This window comes from Podarcis melisellensis (assembly GCF_964234715.1).
Source record: "Podarcis melisellensis genome assembly, chromosome: 10".
In the NCBI taxonomy this organism is placed as follows: Eukaryota; Metazoa; Chordata; class Lepidosauria; order Squamata; family Lacertidae; genus Podarcis; species Podarcis melisellensis.
In genome coordinates, this window is record NC_138542.1 from 54,153,425 (window position 1) to 54,172,131 (window position 18,707).

Below are 18,707 nucleotides of genomic sequence, written 5' to 3' on the forward strand. Positions count from 1 at the left end.
ATTTTTTATTTATTTCAGATTTGTATGCTTGCTCGATTGTAATAAAACCTCAAAGCGGTTTACACAAAACAGTAAATTATCGGGAAAAAGAAATTTAAAAATCAGCGCTAAACTGAAAACCAGATTGCAATGCATGTTGACATTGTCTGGATACGCTTGTCTAAACGTAGGTGTTTTGAGCAGGCACCCGAAATGGTATGGTAAAAGCACCTCCCTGACACCTACAGACGGTGAGTTCCAAAGTGTGGAACAAAGGTGGCATTCTGTAACAATGCTGTTTCCTCAGACTGAAGCAGTCAGCGGGTAAAAAGATATTGCAAGTAATCTGGTCCCAAACTGTAAAGGGCTTTGCATACTACCGGTAATAGTCTTGTGGGAAATCTCACATCCTAACACAGTGTGTGTTATCCAAGTGGGACTATACAAAAAGACACCAAATCTAAATGCAAAAGTACCTGGGAGGGTGATCTGATGGCCAAGAAAGATGGAGGCAAGAATTGCCCTGGCAATGTATCCTCAAACAAAGAACTTGAAGGTATTTCGTTACATTTTGTTGCCGTTTTCATACATTGCTCATGTACACTTATCAGCGGCTACATTCCTAGTCTATCAGGGTTCCTTTGAAGTAGACTCTGTTCCATGGCCTAGAGAGCAGCTCCTCCTGCTTATCTTCAGCCTCCCTTCCCATCCTTCTCGCAACTATCAGGTCGCATAAACATTAGGCATTCCACATGTCCGCCTGTGGCCTTGCTCAGATTGCAAGCTGCATAGTTTCACATCATTTCTTCACAATAGTCAAGCCTAGAACTTGGCCTGGTAGCAAATCAGCAACCAATGCAGGACTCTCACCAGAGATATTATATGTTAACAGGGTTAAAAGCTGATTTACATGCAAGTATATAGAGAAGGGGGTGGCTCTGTGGTCTAAACCACACCTGGGACACGGATGGCTCTGTGGTCTAAACCACCGAGCCTAGGGCTTGCCGATCGGAAGGTCAGCGGTTCGAATCCCCTCGACGGGGTGAGCTCCCGTTGCTTGGTCCCAGCTCTTGCTAACCTAGCAGCTTTTGGGACGCGGGTGGCACTGTGGGTAAAACCTCAGTGCCTAGGACTTGCCGATCGTATGGTCGGCGGTTCGAATCCCCGCGGCGGGGTGAGCTCCCGTCTTTCAGTCCCAGCTCCTGCCCACCTAGCAGTTCAAAAGCACCCCTAAGTGCAAGTAGATAAATAGGTACCGCTTTATAGCGGGAAGGTAAACGGCGTTTCCGTGTGCTGCGCTGGTGCTGGCTCGCCAGAGCAGCTTCGTCACGCTGGCCACGTGACCCGGAAGTGTCTCCGGACAGCGCTGGCCCCCGGCCTCTTAAGTGAGATGGGCGCACAACCCTAGAGTCGGACACGACTGGCCCTTATGGGCAGGGGTACCTTTACCTTTACCTTTATATAGAGAAGGTTTGGGGGAACAGAGTCTTTCTGTGTAAAGTTTTAATGTGCACAGAATAAGGCACAATCACCATTCACATCCGTGATAATGGAAGATTAAACAACCAACCTAGCTTTACTATACAACTGAACATCTATAGTGGGAGAAGAAAGCATTTTACATTTAATGCCAAATTGATAGACTCAAACTTCTTAGTAAAATTCTTGCTTGCTTTTTTTTAATTTTAAAAATATAATTTTACTTTTTTGTTTTCAAACATAAAATATACACCACCACTATAGCAAACTTATTTACAGTAAGAGGTCAGATACAAAACAAAAGCTAGGTCAAGATTATGTAAGCAGTACATTGTTTGGTCATATTTTCAGTAAAAACGGTTCTTTTATTTTCATTAAATAAGCTTCCTGGTAGTATAGAAAATTAACCTAAAGCATTGTCCCATTAGAGGCCATGCATGTTTAGAGGACACAATGCATTTTCATTATATGTTATATGTTTAATAAGGCAAAACCAAGTTGTTTTAATGCATTCTTAGAACATGGATTATGTAATGGTCCTTATTTGTTTTGTTTTATTTTTAATACTTTTGCAGGTAGCACTATTCCATCATGTTGGCACCAGATTTTTTTAGTGTCTTGCAATGGTTTGGTGGGCAGCTTCCAAGAAGAATCTCAAGAAATATTTATGTAACTTTTCTTCCCCATTTCCATTGAAAATAGAAAGAAGAGCCTTTTGTGGTATTTATCTTATTTATCTGTTTTATTTTTCTTTTAATAAGCTGTATAAGCCTCTAGGCAATGCACATCACTAATTTAAAAAATCCCAAGATCTAAAAAAACATCAATACAGTGGTACCTCGGGTTAAGTACTTAATTCGTTCCAGAGGTCCGTTCTTATCTTGAAACTGTTCTTAACCTGAAGCACCACTTTAGCTAATGGGAACTCCTGCTGCCGTCACGCTGCCAGAGCACGATTTCTGTTCTCATCCTGAAGCAAAGTTCTTAACCTGAGGTACTATTTCTGGGTTAGCAGAGTCTGTAACCTGAAGCATATGTAACCTGAAACGTATGTAACCCAAGCTACCACTGTAAACAGATAATTCATACTAATAACTAAGCCAAGCTGCAAAAATAAATAAATAAAAGATTTGCAGCAGTAATGATCACAAGTCTGTAATTTCTTTGAAGTCTCTTTGTTGAAAAATGGCAACTTTCAGTTCAGCTGCAGAGTGTCCTGGGGTACCACAATGTTCTGTCCCTGGTTTCTGAATGTTGCCATTTTTTAATATATTTGTGCCCACTTATTCTTTCTCACACCGACCTGCTGTATAAGAAACACAGTAATGGGTGAGGGGAACAGCATAACAAAACAAAAAGAAAAACAAAAAAACACAGGTGAGTGATCCTTACATATGTTTTCAAATACATGTTCATTTCAGTAACCCTTTACATGTTTAGGTGTGCTTAATGTGTGAGGAGATTCATCATTCACTCCATGGCTCCTCCATGTGTTGTCATCATTTGTTGGTATTTCACTTATTAGGCTCTATCACAATCAAAACTGGGCAAACTGCGGCCTTGTTCATTCCAAGGAACTGTTATTGTAACATTGGAGTCTTAATTTTCTGTTGTAATACAGAATGTATTGACAATGGAGGGCAGCAATCCAGCGTGGCTGATTAATGTTAAAACGTACCCCACCTTTTTAAAGTTGCACAGCTAGGAAGAGAAGTATAACAACAGGAGAGTATAACTGGAGACCTACAAACATTTGCAGATGTGAATTGTGTGTAAAATGGCTTCTGTCAATCCACTCCTCCCACTGTCACACTTATTCATTCACATCCGTATAAGTACATCTACGCTATTTGCATACAAAAGTTAATTCAAAGGTTACTCTCACCATTTAACACATACACACAGCCTAACAACTGAACAGTGCTTTGATGGCACAGCTTTCTACCTATTCTGAATTGCGACCCTTGAACACAACACAGCCCCATCTGTCCCTGAGACTCAGGCATGCACAGTTTGTTTGTTTTTTCATGAAACAAAACTGAGGAGTTCATAAACATTGCATAACAGCTCAGCAGCTGAGCAATGTTTAGGGGAAAGGGGCTCATTTCAATCAGAGCTAGTACAGCTATGGCAGTTTCAAAGAGTGCAGCCTGTGTTAATCTCAGATTCCACCCCCTCCCCTTTTGTCAAATTTACCTGATTTTGGGGTGGCAAATGGCAAAACCAGTATTTTCCTGCTGTATTGCATGTTTTGTGCTCTTGCCTAAAACCACCATAGGAACTCTGAAATATTATCCAAAACTGGCTTTGACTTCTCCAGAGAGATACATGAAATCGACGGTGCTGAGCATGGAAAAGCACCAAAAGTCATGGAGATCACAGATGTTTTCTCCAATTTGACAACAGCCTTCCCTTTCCCCAAGGCAGAGAGTGGTTCCAGAATGCCAGCTGCTTTATCCTGTTAATGATAAATGGACTTGCTTGGCGTGGAGTCCATGGCTGGAATGCAGGACAGCTGGAGCCAAGATCAGTCTGTTGCAATTCCCAACAGGCTCATCTTCTTGCAGCGCTGGTCATATGGAAAGTTCAGCCAGCATATGGTGGAAACAAGGAGTGCTCGTAGAGGTAAGGAACCAGACACATTGCCACCTTCTTCTGCTGTCAAAGGCCAATGCTAATTAAATACCAGATTGCTAAGAGGGTGGGAAGAATCGGAGGTGCAGCTGGGTGAAACCTGAAATAAAAACGAGGTTCCTATCATTAAGAATGCAGGGTTTGCTCAGGAGAGTAGCGTAAGATAATTTTTTAAAATACATTGGTGACTCTTGCTTAGTTTCAACAAAGTGTAGACAGTTTTTAAAAAGACTCATAGTGAAACCAAACTGCATTTGCCTGAAAGGTAAACTTAGTTGATATTTAATTTTTAGTATTTCACATCAGGGTGGCTAGCACACAAAATTTCCTGTGTGCAATGCCAGCAACAATTTGTATGCCTTTAAAACGATATACCTAAATAGTATACTTGGTGCTGAGCTAACTAAGCTGAGCAGTATAAACCTCACCATGTAACTCAGTCCTTAACTCGAATGGAGAAATCACTCTAATTTTGGATAAATTGTTCTAGGAACTCTAATTATAGTGATCCTGTAATGCAAGGCCGAGAGCACTAAATTGTGTGATTGGTCCTGGACTAGTTACCTGAATATTTAGCTTGTGTCTTTTGTAATTCTATTATAGTTAGAAATGTAGGAAGCTGCCTTATACTCTGTCAGACCACTGACTGGCAGCAGCTCTTGAGGATTCTAGCTAGGAACCTCTCCCAGGCCTCCTATGAGATGCTGAGGGTAGGACCAGAGACCTTCTGCATGCCAGGCAGATGCTCTTCCCGTGAGCTTCCATTTGGGCTGGAAAACTTTGAAAAAGGAAGTTTGAGGTTTAATCTGAGGTTCTCTGTTTCATTTCCATTCTCCCTTAGTTTCCCTTTTATAATGAATATTATGCAGTTTTGAGGGGCATGATGTGATGATATGCCTAAATAAATGATAAGGAAGGGACCGGCTTGCAAGTCAATGAAAGTCTGAGAACAGACACAAACTTTGCTCCTTTCAGACACACTTTTTGACAGTGTTGGTCTTCATGAATTGGCCTTCTCTTCAATCAAAGAATGATTTTGAAACCTGCCTTTACCTTGGGAGGCCGTGTGGCTTCTGTGGCTTGTCGTGTTCTCCAAATAAGAAGATACTTGAACAGTGAGTGTTTCTCGAAGAGATTGCATTCTCTTTTTTATGCCACCCTTGTGTGCAGTATTAAGGCTGGTTCATGCATACATGTACATCACCTGATAGCTCATTATCAGTCAGGGTTCCTTCAGACTGCCATTATTTTGCAGGGTGGATTCAAGTGCACACCGGAGCATTTAATTTGTGCATTTGTAGTGGATTGATGCTGTCTGTCACCCTAGTTCAGAGGCAGTGTTAGGGTAGTGCGACTAGTTTGGCCACATGGAGCACGGCACTGCAGGGAGCACCACAACAGTGCTGCAGAACGGAGCACGAGAAGGGGAAGCATACGCCAATTTTTAGTGTTGCACAGGGTGCTGCTTGAATTTGAGAGCCCAAAATCTGCGACTGTCCTAATGCAACAAATCTGCTTTCAAAACCCAGACTTTTTGTAGTTCAGAATACACATCATGAACAGTTGTACAGTTAGGTATTTTTAAATCTACTGCACTGGAGGGGGTTTGGATGAGACCACAGTGTCCCTCTGTCCCCCTCTGTTTGGCTGTGCTGGGCTCTGCCAGTGGAGTAGCTCTGCTACCTCAGAAGCCCCAACTTCACCCGCACAAAACTGTTAGAATTCCTGCTCCATGATTGTAGTCATAGGATTGTTGTCTTTCACATGACGGTATACGTTTTGACTCCACAGAGTGGGAAGTGATGGAGACAGGATGTTTGTGTCACTGTGTTCCGTCAAGTGGGACTATTGTCCTTTGTTATTTTTCTCTTTGCTGTCTGATGCTAAAGAGAGGGAACCATGTTGCAGTACTCTGTGTGTGTTTATATGTAAATAAAGTAGATTAGCCAAAATGCTGAGTTGCTGAGGTCTGTTATGCAAAGCTGCGAAGACTCTACAGATCCCTAAGTGTGCCGATGTCTGTTGGCATCAGTTGCTGTGATGTTTGAGCTGAAGAAAGCTTATGAAGCTCCCGAACGATCGACCAGGAGGGAGGCAACATGCCAGTCGGGCATGTGTCTCTGCCAGGGTCCTACTCGAGTGTAGGCTGAACTCCTGACAAAAACAACACATTGGCAGTAGCTGCCACTGAAGTTTTCCACAGGTAGTAGCTGGCACATGTGTCCCCCCCATATGGGGCATTTCAGGAGTGGGAGGAGGGCAGAGGGTGGATCTCAGCTAGCCAAGGACCCACTGGATCCCAAGCTATTGGCATGTTGTAGCAATGGCCCCAATCCAGTTTTCTGCTATGGCAGCCTTGAGCAGGTGCATCAAAAGTACAAAATTTCCCACTCCTCCCCCATCTTGCCTTCTGTTTTGGACGGCGCAAGCAGTGGGGGCTACAGATGTGGCAGTGGTTCCCACATTCCCTTAAGCCCAGCTGCTGTTCACCAGAGTTTGGACTGCACCCTTAATGGCCTTACAGGGGCTCCCTCTTTAAATGGCAGCCCTGTTCAGGGAAGTTTTTAACGTGTGATATTTTACTGTATTTTTGGTTTTTATGGAAGCCGCCCAGAGTGGCTGGGGAGGCCCAGCCAGATGGGCGGGGTATAAATAATAAATTATTATTATTATTATTATTATTATTATTATTATTATTATTATTATTATTATTATTATGTGTCCCTTCACTTACATTTCAAAATGCAAGCAAAGCCCTGCTGTGTTTGGAGCCCTTCTGCTCTTTGAGGCCCTGGACTCCTGCCCCAGAGTCCTGCCCTGATTGTCACACTTTCCCATTAGATGTCGACAGTGTTTATATTTTGTTCTAGGCAGCGACTTCTGCATCCATCCTTGGGTGAGGGAGGCCCTGGACAGCAGGAGGCCTGTCGTTGCCTTGGAGAGCACCATCATTACACACGGCATGCCATATCCCCAGAATCTGAGGTAGGCAGAGACTATAATTTTCTTGCACAGCAAAAGCTGCAAGCTGGACTAGGCCAGAGACTGATGCACACATTCACACACCTCTCCTGACATCTCATTGCTTGTTGATCTGCAGCTAAACTGAACTCATGAACTGCCTTCATTGAAAAGGACTATTTCTGGGGTCACCAGGTCAGGGGCATTGCTAGGTATTTAAAGGACTCGGGGGCAGAGGCCCCTGACACAAATCTACATAGAATTTGCATATGCTAATTTATGTAGACAGCCCTGGGAAGTTGAGGTGGTGGCTGAGTGGCAGGGGTCTTCACCAGTAATGCATTTTGCATTGTACCCAGCCACTGGGTGAGTGGCTTTTGGGGGGAAATTTTAAGAAAATGGAAGTGGCAGAAAATATGGGACCCACCAGAAGAAGAAGAAGAAGAAGAAGAAGAAGAAGAAGAAGAAGAGTAGTAGTTTGGATTTGATAGCCCGCCTTTCACTCCCCTTCAGGAGTCTCAAAGCAGCTAACATTCTCCTTTCCCTTCCTCCCCCACAACAAACACTCTGTGAGGTGAGTGGGGCTGAGAGACTTCAAAGAAGTGTGACTAGCCCAAGGTCACCCAGCAGCTGCATGTGGAGGAACGGAGACGCGAACCCGGTTCCCTAGATTACAAGACTACCGCTCTTAACCACTACACCACACTGGCTCCACAAGAACCCTCCCCCCCCCCCCGGCCACCCCGTAGCAATGCTGAGGTCATCAGGAAAAATTACAGCTCTGTCAATTACATTTGACCTTTGGTGGCTGCTTCAAAATTTCTAGCTATTGCCTGAAGTTGCAGTCACCCAGTAATAAACATATACATGCAGGGTAGGATCCACTTAAGCCTGTTTCGTATTCCTATCCATACATTTTTGATGGTAGTGAAGCTTGATAATCCTATCTGGGGCTGTCTTTGCACAGCAAATGAACAGATGGCACAGTCTCTTTAGGAATAAGGTACCACTGCAGATTGCAAGTGAGGGAATTGCATGCTTGAACACTCCTCTGGGTGGAAAAAGTTCATTGCAATTAGAAAAGCAGCGCATCAGGGAATGTGTAGAATCTGAGGAAGGATACACCAAATGATTTATCTCTATGTAGATTGCCATTCAGAATAGATAAAACCAGGACATTTTTTTCAGCCGGAGCTCACCAGAACTCAGTCCTGGCCCCTCTCAGGTGGGCTCCATTGCCATCATAAGAGAACAGGGGAGGGGGTCATGGTGAGTTCCGGCACCTCTTTTTCTAGAAAAATAGCACAGGTCAATAACCTTGACATACTAGAGAATAGGTTTTATGTTGGCTAAAGGCAGGGCTATTAGGACAGTGGGGGTCCCAAATTGCCACCTACATTTTTGAGCAGGGATTGGGGAACCTTTGGCACTCTAGATGTTGTTGGACTCCAACTCCCATCAGCCTCAGCCAGCATTGCAGAATGGTCAGAGGTGATGGAAACTGTATTCCCAACAACACCTGAAAGGCCAAGGGTTCCCCATATCTGATTTATCCCTGTGCTGGCAATCTGGCCATAAATGGATACCCAAGAACCTCATTGCCATCAAAACTAACCCAAGATTTGTTAGGCATCTGATTATGTAGCCACAGGGGAAGGAAATGAAATGTAAATGAGGGTGTGGTGAGGGATTGGGTGATGGAGTACAGTTTTTAATACCATGGCAACTTATTTTGCCTATTTTTCTTTTGCGTTGCTCGCAATGCACCAGCATGGCCAGAGAGGTAGAAGAAATAATAAGAGCAAATGGGTCTGTGCCAGCAACTATTGGCATTTTAAGCGGTCGCATCCATGTGGGCCTCCAGAATGAACAGCTTGAGACTTTGGCCAAGAGCAAAAATGCAATAAAGGTGTCTCGGAGAGATCTTCCCTACGTTCTCAGTCAGGTATTGGACTAAATTCTCGGGGTGGTGGTGGTTTGATTTCTTTTATGTTCCCGTGGTTCAAATCTCTATAGAGCACACATAATCTCTGAACATAACATAAGAACATGAGAAGAGCCTGCCGGATCAGTAGGACTGGAACCACTGCAAAGCAGTGCCGCCTACCCCAAACTCAGACAGCCACTCCAGAAGGATACAGTGCTTGATAGTACAGTGGTAACTCAGGTTACAGACACTTCAGGTTACAGACGCCACTAAACCAGAAATAGTACCTCGAGTTAAGTACTTCGCTTCAGGATGAGAACAGAAATCGTGCGGTGGCGGCGCAGCGGCAGCAGGAGGCCCCATTAGCTAAAGTGGTACCTCAAGTTAAGAACAGTTTTAGCTTAGGAACAGACCTCCAGAATGAATTAAGTTCTTAACCCTAGGCACCACTATATTGAAAGCTGCTGAGAGGTCAAGGAGAATTAACAGACGTATTTCCCCTGAATCTCTCCCAGCAGAGGTCATCATGCAGGGTGACCAAAGCAGTTACTTGCGGGCCAAATGGGGTAACCTAGTAAGCTTAATTAGGTCCAGATTCACCACCTCTGTAGTTTACATTTCTTATGACTAGTAGCCATGGATTGCCTTGTCTCCATCAATTTGCCTAGTCTCCTTTTTCGAGCCACCCAGGTTGGCTTACATTGCTGTATTTTGCCCAGTGGTGGAACGATGTGAGAGGCTTGGAATCTAAGCACTCCTTGCTGAGGGTCTTGTGCAATCTCGATTATGACTGGCTGTTCCACACAGGGCTTGTCTGGTGGTACAACTGTGGCTGGAACCATGATCGTGGCACACAAAGCAAAGATCCCTGTATTTGTGACGGGAGGAATTGGAGGGGTTCACCGCGGAGGAGAGAAGAGTAAGAGAATTAATTTTATAACTAGAAATTAAATTCCAAATGCTGTTTTAATTTTATAACCAAAGATTAAATGCTAAATGCTATTTATATGAATATATATATGTGAATTCTAGGCCTATAACCACATACCATTTTATGGATCTCCTCTAGGAACGGGAAACTTGGGGCCTTTCAGATACTTTTGCATGCTAATTCCCATAAGATCAGCCTACAAAGATGATGGGAGTTATAGTCCAGCAGCATCTGCAGGGCACCACATGGGCTACATCTGAGTTAATGGTGTTTCTCCACATTCTTCCCTCCCTACCCTGCTTCCTCTCTGTTCTAGAGGTGAGAACCAGGACACCCCCCCTAAGTCAAATACAGTCTCAAATCTGATCCACCCCACACACTTGCAGTTGCTATTTCAAAACACATCGGGCTAAATGCATTCACTCGTTTAGGGCTACAATCCTATACACACTTGCCATGGGGTACACTCAGTAGTGCTTTTTTCCTTTAAAAATGGTTAGGGGCACTCTCATTTTGACTCAAGAAAATCACCATTTTATAGTTCAGACTGGGAAAAAGAAATACAGTAAATGGACAAAAGAACAAAGATTCACAAAATGTTTAGGGGTGTGTGTACCCCTGCGTCGCCCCAGAAAAAAGCACTGGGTACACTTCACTGAAACCAACACGACTTATTTTGGAGTAGCCATGTATAAGATTAATCCAGGGCCGGCCAACTCATGAGGTGGGCTGAGGCAGCTGCCTCAGGCAGCAGAAGCCCACGAGGCAGTGCCTCTGCAGGCATGCTGTCCACCCCACCCCACCCCTCTGATGGAGAAGCAGCAGTGCCGAGATCTCACCGAAATACCACAAAATCTCATGAATTTTCATTTGGTCCATGAGATCTCGCCACTGCCGTTTTGTGGATGCTGCCAAACAACCCAGGTAAGGGAGGCTTCAGCAGGGACGGTGGCGGCGAAAGGGCAGGGTGGCACTTTCCTGTTTCACCTCTGGAGGCAACATGGAATGCACCACTCTTGGATTCTTCTGCTGAAGTTGCATCTTGTTTGACCCTCAGACCGTAGAAAGCCACAGCCAATTAGAGTGGATGGTACTGGCAAGATGAGCCAATGGTCTGACTCATTATAAGGCAACTTCATATGTTACTTTAATACAGAATTATGATGGTTCCCACCCCCACCAGTTTGCCCATTTTGGTGGCTATGAAATTTAGCAGGGCCACTGTCTTTTCAGTCTTTTCTTCCTGTCCTTTTCAGCTTTGGATGTGAGTGCGGACCTGACAGAATTAGGCCGTACTCCAGTTGCTGTGATTTCCGCAGGTGTGAAGTCTATACTGGATATTGGCAGGACATTGGAATATCTGGTAAGGAGCCACAAATGCAGTGCAGAGGGAAGGAACAAGAGACAGAAGGCTGGTTAATCTGGCCTTTCTCAGTTCTGTTGTTCCAGCTTCAAGTAGAATTTACTCCCATATTTCAATGGATAGTTGTACTGTCATGGCTGTCCTGCTCAGAACTCTGATATTCTGAAGTAGGGATAGTGGAGAATTTGATAAAGTTCACATTTAAAGGCAAGCCCCCGTAATTTATACTTTCCAAAGCGATATGCAAACCAAAACATAACCAGCTTTCAGAATTTTCACTTCTCTGAATTTTGCAATGCGGTTCTCTGGCCAAGTATTGTGTACAAAAAAGCATATACTGGGGCAAAGTATGCATATGCTAGTGAAAATAATCTACAAAAATGTTAGGGAACATTGCTTTGCAAAAAATTCTATATTAGGCAAAATTGCATGTGAATGTAATTTGCACTAAAATGCTTGGTAACTTTCATGAGAACTTTAAAAAGTGCAAACTTATGTGGAAATGTGGAAAACTGAACTTAACATTGGGAAAAGGAGAAACTGAACCTGACAGATGAAGGAGGCAAATTATCTGTTTTTATGAATGTTTCTATGCAACCAAAGTATTTATCAAATTGATTTGAAACTGGCTTAAGTTTCTAACACAGAAAACATTCTTACCTATTTTATTTTAAAAGTAGTTGGGTGGCTTGTGCACCCACAGTGGGCTGCAATGAATACATCCATGAGCCACAGGCAGCCCACATGCATTATAGAGATTATAGCAATTAAAATGTATATATTTTGAGGTTGTAGACACAGTTCAAAGACAAAACAAGAAAGAGATTTGTATCTAGTTCATGAGATCAGATTCTATCAAGTCCATGGAGCTGGAGGAAAGGGGATGTATTTTATCCTTTTGTGTGAGAGTGCTAAGGGTTCCCTGCTTGGTGAGGGCTGTACCTCAGTGATACAGCTTGTGTCATGGGTGCAAAAGTCCCTAAGTCCTGACATCTCCAGGCAGCAGGGCCCTTAGCTAGCTAGTCAATCTAAGAAAGACACCTGCCCATTGCAGCAGACAGTGAAGAGCTAGCTGAACCAATGGTCTGACCTGGAATCATGGAGATGTCATTTGATTCAGTAGAGTGGTAAGTGATTTGGTCCAGAACCCAGCAAAGATGGCTTTTGCTTTCATACCACGTATAGTATTTTCATTTTGCCCCCGCTCTTCACCTCTGCAGGAGACTCAAGGTGTCTGTGTGGCCACCTTTGGAGACTCCAGAGAGTTCCCAGCCTTCTTCTGCCATCAGAGTGGCTTCCAGGCCCCATATCATGTGCAGAACGAGGAGGATGCCGCACAGCTGATTGGTGAGCTGTCCATGGAACAAAGCGCTTTTTGAGAATGGAGTGTTTGAGTTTCAACCAATGAGCTTCTCAGTTTCCCTGAGGTGGCAGCTCATTGCCCACATAGTGGGGAACAAAGCCCATTGTAGTTGGGTTTACTTTTGAAGAAATGCGCATGGGATCAGGACAAATCTGTCCCATGTGCTCCTTTCCATCCTTGGATATCTTCTCTTGTTTTCAGTACCCTGTTCTTAACAGCAGGGCTGGTGTTGAGGCTTGGCAGGGGCAGCAGCCCTGGGAACCTTTCACACCCCAAGTGACAAGAGCCCACCCAAACCCAGGGCTTTTTTTCTGCTGAAAGAAGCTCAGCAACTTAGGGTTGTCTGTCCAAAAATGGTGGGGGTTCCTGCACCTCTTCTTCCAGAAAAAAAGCACTGCCTGGACCTACTGAAGTTAATGGTGGGTGGCCACCATGTTTCAACCTGCTCTTTAGAGTGAATATGCCTGTTTCACTGTCTTGGCTCTGCGCGTGGATTGGAATGTAACGTAAGCGAAATAATTATTACTTATAATTATTTCTCTTTTAAACATTCTGTTGTGACTTGGAGCTGCTAAGTAGCAGGATGCTACGCTGGTAAAATCTCTTTCAGAATGGTCCAGGAAGTGACTGAATGTCATAACGTGCCACCCGTTTCCAGGGACATTGTACAGAAAAAAAGGGTGGCTGCCCCCAAGGATCTATGCACTCACTGGGGCTGATGGGAGTTGTAGTCTAGACGTCTGGACGGCAGCAAGTTAGTGACGGCTGCATTAAACTTTGTTGGGTGCAAAGCAGTTGACACCAGAGTCTACTGGGATGAAGAAACAAATTGCAAGCACATGTATATACATCTATAAGCGATGAAATTTGTGATGCCACCTTTGTCACCTGTTGATAGAGTTATTCAGCAGAGAAACACAGTTAATGTCCTTTCTTCCTCAGCCAGGTCCATGAATTTGCAGTTGGGCAGTGGAGTGCTGATTGCAGTGCCCTGCCCTGAAGATCAAGCTGCTTCAGGACAGCTTATTGAAGAAGCAATCCAGCAGGCTTTGAGAGAGGCTCGGTAAGCTGCTGCTGCTGAAATCCCATAACTTTTGATAACACAAATGTTCTGGGTTTGTTTTGTTTGTCTCCCATAGCCCTGCCAGAGCACCAGCCAGAGTGGGACGGGCAGTTGTCCACAGATCCCTGCAGCCTCTGACACCCAAGCTCCAGCCAGTGGGTGCCCTCTAGGGGCAGGTTTTCTCCAATCAAGTCCCTCCACCTAAAAGCCTGAGCTGAGCTCACCTTGGATAACCAATGCATATATTTATTAAGTTTGTAGCATAGATAGGGCCACCTGATGTGTTTTCCACTTTTTATGGATAGAAAGATGATTAATTTGTGCTCTTCTCATATACAAATATAAAATTACTGGTTCTCATCCAGATTGCTCTTCTTACATTTGCAGGGAAAAAGGGATTACAGGAAAGGAGCTTACACCCTTCTTGCTGCAGAAGCTAAACAAGTTATCTAGTGGGGAGTCACTTAGATCCAGTATCCTTTATCCAGTATCAAAATCCAATTGCATAATTTTTTTCCATGTTCTCCATACTTTCTGGGAATCTTACACTGCCCCAGCGCAAGTGACAGCATTCTGAGAAATTAAAATAGAGGGGGATCTTTGCACCAATTTTTTACACCTACTTTTCTTTTAGTTCTTGGGTTCTTCTGCTTTTATTTTCCTTTCATCATACCCTTCCCCATCATCAGATATTGCCTTGATCAAGAACAACGCCAAGGTGGGCAGCCGCATAGCTGTGGCCCTGAACAAGATCCAAAGAGCCCAGGGCTGGGGAGACGACTTGGCTCAAAATGAAAATGTATCTCCTGTACCAAGACCGGTGAGTGGCCTGATCCGTAAGGGTTGCCACTCTCTCAGAGAGAAACAGCTTGGCTGCTGCAGCTCATTTGCACATCGCCTTAGCCTTGTGGTCTTGGCCTCGGGTTCCTCCAGGCAATGTGATGATTGAGCATTCATCCAGATTTCTTTGCACAAAGCTTACCTGGTGGTTAGACTATGTTAAATGAGGGTCTTTAGGTCAGCCACCACTTTTGCCTTCTCTAAGACTAGCAGTGCTTCCCTGCAAAATATTTTTTCTCAAATGGAGATAATCTCAGTGTAGGTAAAACAACACAAAAAGTCACAAATGTGGAGCTGAAATGAAGAGATCTTAAAAGTCATCTAGTCAAACTCCTCACTGATGCCAGTTTATAATGTTTGTACACCAATCGTGCATGAAAACAGAATGTCTCTTTTGTCACAATGATGCTTGCTTGGAAATGCAAATGTTGCGGTCATCGAACAAGAAGAGCAAGGAGGCATGCCTCAAGGAAGTGCTTTTAAAAGCAGTAACTTATTTTGGTAGGAATGCATTTTCAACCACAGTCCATCCACAGGGGCACTAACACAAACTAACACATCCTTTTTAAAATGGATACTCAAACATAACCTCCAGCAAACATGTTGAGTTGTTTATCAGCTGTTTAATGTTGCATGATTGTTGGACAGTGAGTTTTTAAAAATGCAATTTGACAATCATTTTGTACTTTCTCTCTGGAGGTTGTTTATTTACAATTTGCATTGGGGCTTTGCATTTATTTACTTTTTTCAATATGTACTTTGTTTTACTGCTCCTAAGGAAAACCTTTTGGTTGAAAAGCACTGACCATTCTTCTGCGGACAAAGTTGATTTATTTGCTCCCACTGCCTTTCAGGGAACCCTCTCAAGGTGGCCTATGGAAGACTTTGAAAAGGCAACGTAATGTGAGGCACATATAGATAACAAGGTGCCCCCATGTTATGGACTACAACTCCTACCAACCTTTACCATTGGTCATGTTGGCTGAGGCTGATGAAAGCTGTAGTCCACAATATATACAACAGATGCCACCACATTGCCTGTCCTTGCTGTGAATTTACTACTTTCAAGCATTGCTTGAAACATGCCTCCTCCTTCTCTTGTCTGATAACTGCACACCAAGCTTTCATTAATATGAGGGGCGTATCTGGATCAGCTTCTCTGCAACTTCTGATCCACCAAGCCAAGTGTTGATCATTATTAGCCCACCAAGGACTCAATAACCCTCCTTGGTTTCTGCTGCCTCGGTGGCACTGCAAAAACTGTGGTTGTCTTCTGCTTTGAGCAGGGCTGGGGAGACTGTGGCCCTCCAGATGGTGCTAGACCCCAGCACCCCTAGGGACCAATCCCCATGGCCAAAGGTCAGATTTGATGGAAGCTGGTGTTCAACGATGTCTGGACAGTTGCAGGTTCCTCAGCCTTGGCTTTGTGGGCATGTCCTGGAAGTAGGGCTCTGGAAGAAAGCTCTGCTGATGGCTTTCTTCCTCTCACCCACCCACCCACCTCTTGTTTTCCTTTCAGGTGGTCATTGGTGGCATCAACGTCGATTTCATAGCCAAGGCAAGAGATGCAACAATAGTGGTAATTGCACCTAGCAATATTTAAGCTGCATTTTCCTTACCTTAACCTGTTGCCGTAAAGCTCATCGGATGCAAGGAGCTCACATGTCATCTTTCCAGACTATTAGGAAGTATAAGGGCTGGCAGTCTGGAGGCAGGCAGGTACTACCCAGGCAGGTAACCGAGCCTAAAAGGTGTTAGGCAAGCAAACAGGTATATAGGTGGTTAGAAATGGGCTGATCTGGGCAGATAGAAATGGGCCATCTGAGGATTTATACCAGGCATAGGCAAACTCGGCCCTCCAGATGTTTTGAGACTACAATTCCCATCATCCCTGACCACTGGTCCTGTTAGCTAGGGATGATGGGAGTTGTAGTCCCAAAACATCTGGAGGGCTGAGTTTGCCTATGCCTGATTTATACAGATGTTGATGATGTTGATGTGAAGGCTGTGTCATCAGAGAAATGAAGGTGGGGGAAAGCAGTCTTCAGGGTGCAATAGAAAAGCCCTAGCTCACTACTTTTTCCAGGTATGTCTGCCCGCCCCACGAGAGCAGGTCAATAATTCATTTATTTAACAAGATTTATAACCCACCTAATCAACAAAAACCTCGAAGTGGTTTACATAAGACAATATGAAATATCCATAAGAAGCATACCATTAAAAAATAGCTTTAGAAAGGTAGATCTAAGATTTATTGAAATATACTGTATTTTTCGCCCTACAGGACGCACCGTCCCATAAGGCGCACCTAGTTTTTTTGGGGGGAAATAAAGGGGGGGAAATTTTTTTCCCCAGGCGTGGGGCTGGGGCAGGGGAAGCCCGAGCTTCCCCCGACCCCAGCCCCCAAACAGGCAGCTCTCTGCAAGCCGTGGGAGCCCAGCGCCGGCTCCCGCTGCTTGCGGAGAGGTCCGTGAAGCTTGGACGTGCTGAGCTCAGCGCGCCCAGGCTTCAGCATGCAGGCAACTCTCTGCAAACTCCCAGCGCCAGGCTCCCGTGGCTTGCGGAGTGGTCCGCGAAGCCTGAAGAGCGAGAGGGGTCGGTGCACACCTACCCCTCTCGCTCTCCGGGCTTCAGCGAAAGCCTGCATTCGCCCCATAGGACACACACACATTTCCCCTTCATTTTTGGAGGGGAAAAAGTGCGTCCTATAGGGCGAAAAATACGGTAAGTAAAACCAGCAGTTTTGGAACACATGCCTAATAAGTTGGTATTTGGGAATATGTACTTGAATGAAACGTTGCTTAGATTAGCCTTCACCAATCTGGTGCCCTCCAGATGTTTTGGACTACATGGCCATGTTGGTGAGGACTGATGGGAATTGTAGTCCAAAACATCTGGAGGGCACCAGATTGGTGAAGGCTGGATTAGACTGAGAAACTGGTTCAGAAACAAAAGGTTTACAGGATCAGGCAAAAGCCTATTGGTCCCTTTTCCCCACCTGATTTGTGCTAAGCTGCAATACCACCCTTTGGCCACATGTAGCAGTGTCACTGTAATGCAGTAGTTTGTCTGGCAATTTACCACAGTGGTGAAGAGAGTAAGCTACTTGTTTCCTGCTGCCAGAGATGCCAGCGCCCTACAGGAGAAAAGAATGGAGCATTCTTCCATAGGCAGGTAGCAGCAGCAGCAGCTTAACACTGCCTTATGGTGCCTAGGCGTGGTACAACTTGCCTCCCAGCCACTTCTTATGGGTCACAGGTGTTGCTATGATAAAAATGATGGTTGTCATTATTGTACACATGGACCCATGAGCTAAGAGAAATAAAAACGTTCCATAATAAGTGATGAAAACTCTGCGGAGTGCGGAAAAAGAAGAGGGTTTAAAGCTGATAAATAGAGCTGTTCACCCTATGTCATCTAGTGGAACATTTGATGCCAAGTGATGCGACACACCTCTTTGGTAAAAGTCAGCAGAGTTCCCTAGCCAAATGTCTGGCCACCTTTCTGATTAGCTGACAAGTGGATGAAGACAGAAATGGAAGAGTGTGATGGTTGTTTAATTAACAATTAACTAAGAAAACACTTCTTAATCCTTGGAGACAGAGAAGAAAAAAAGTACAAACCATGATGAATGTTGGCCTAGTAGACAATTGGATTTTATAGATTTTCCATTTCTAGAAGAAATATGGGAACCTCAGCAGATGACAGAAATAAGTTTAGTGTAAGGAATGGCTGTAGCCTAGCTCATTTTGGATGGGGAAGGAACATAGGTGATTGTCAGAGCACCTGCCTTGCATGCAGAAGTTTTGAGGCTCTTCTTATCGGGCTGGAAAAAGCTCCTTTCCGAAATCCTTAAGAGCTGCTGCCAGTCAGAGTAGACAATGCTAACTAGATGGATCAATAGTCTAAACTTGGCAGCTTCCTGTGTTCCAGTCCCATGAGATCACATAAAATGGAATAGTCTCTGGAGAACTTGGGTTTAACTTGAGCCAGTGTTGACATCAGTAGCATTATGGTACCATCTGAGAAAATCAAGGCATATCTCATTTTTGCCCTGTTCTGTTGATTTTTCTGCATTTGCAGGGTGGAGGACAGACAAATCCATCAATAGTGAGACAGTCGTTTGGTGGTGTGGGGAGAAATCTAGCAGGTAATTCATTCTAAATT

The 18,707-nt window shown here is 44.4% G+C and overlaps 1 protein-coding gene across 3 annotated transcripts in view; it reads left to right on the forward strand.

The window, feature by feature from the left end:
* Positions 1–91: 91 nt before the first annotated feature.
* LOC309379251 (uncharacterized protein) overlaps positions 92–18,707 on the forward strand; it is a 29,109-nt gene continuing 10,493 nt past the window's right edge. The window contains exons 1-14 of one of the 3 annotated variants that reach the window (XM_081928258.1): positions 92–303; positions 2,034–2,178; positions 3,882–4,083; positions 5,068–5,207; positions 6,963–7,077; positions 8,824–8,998; positions 9,788–9,899; positions 11,168–11,274; positions 12,495–12,621; positions 13,580–13,700; positions 14,088–14,173; positions 14,390–14,520; positions 16,060–16,119; positions 18,624–18,690. In XM_081928258.1, coding sequence (XP_081784384.1) covers positions 5,123–5,207; positions 6,963–7,077; positions 8,824–8,998; positions 9,788–9,899; positions 11,168–11,274; positions 12,495–12,621; positions 13,580–13,700; positions 14,088–14,173; positions 14,390–14,520; positions 16,060–16,119; positions 18,624–18,690 — 1,186 coding nt within the window. In that variant the 5' untranslated portion in view covers positions 92–303; positions 2,034–2,178; positions 3,882–4,083; positions 5,068–5,122. Of the gene's footprint in view, positions 304–2,033; positions 2,179–3,881; positions 4,084–5,067; positions 5,208–6,962; positions 7,078–8,823; positions 8,999–9,787; positions 9,900–11,167; positions 11,275–12,494; positions 12,622–13,579; positions 13,701–14,087; positions 14,174–14,389; positions 14,521–16,059; positions 16,120–18,623; positions 18,691–18,707 lie in introns of those variants that run through there. The other 2 variants (XM_081928260.1, XM_081928259.1) reach the window with 2 other exon arrangements.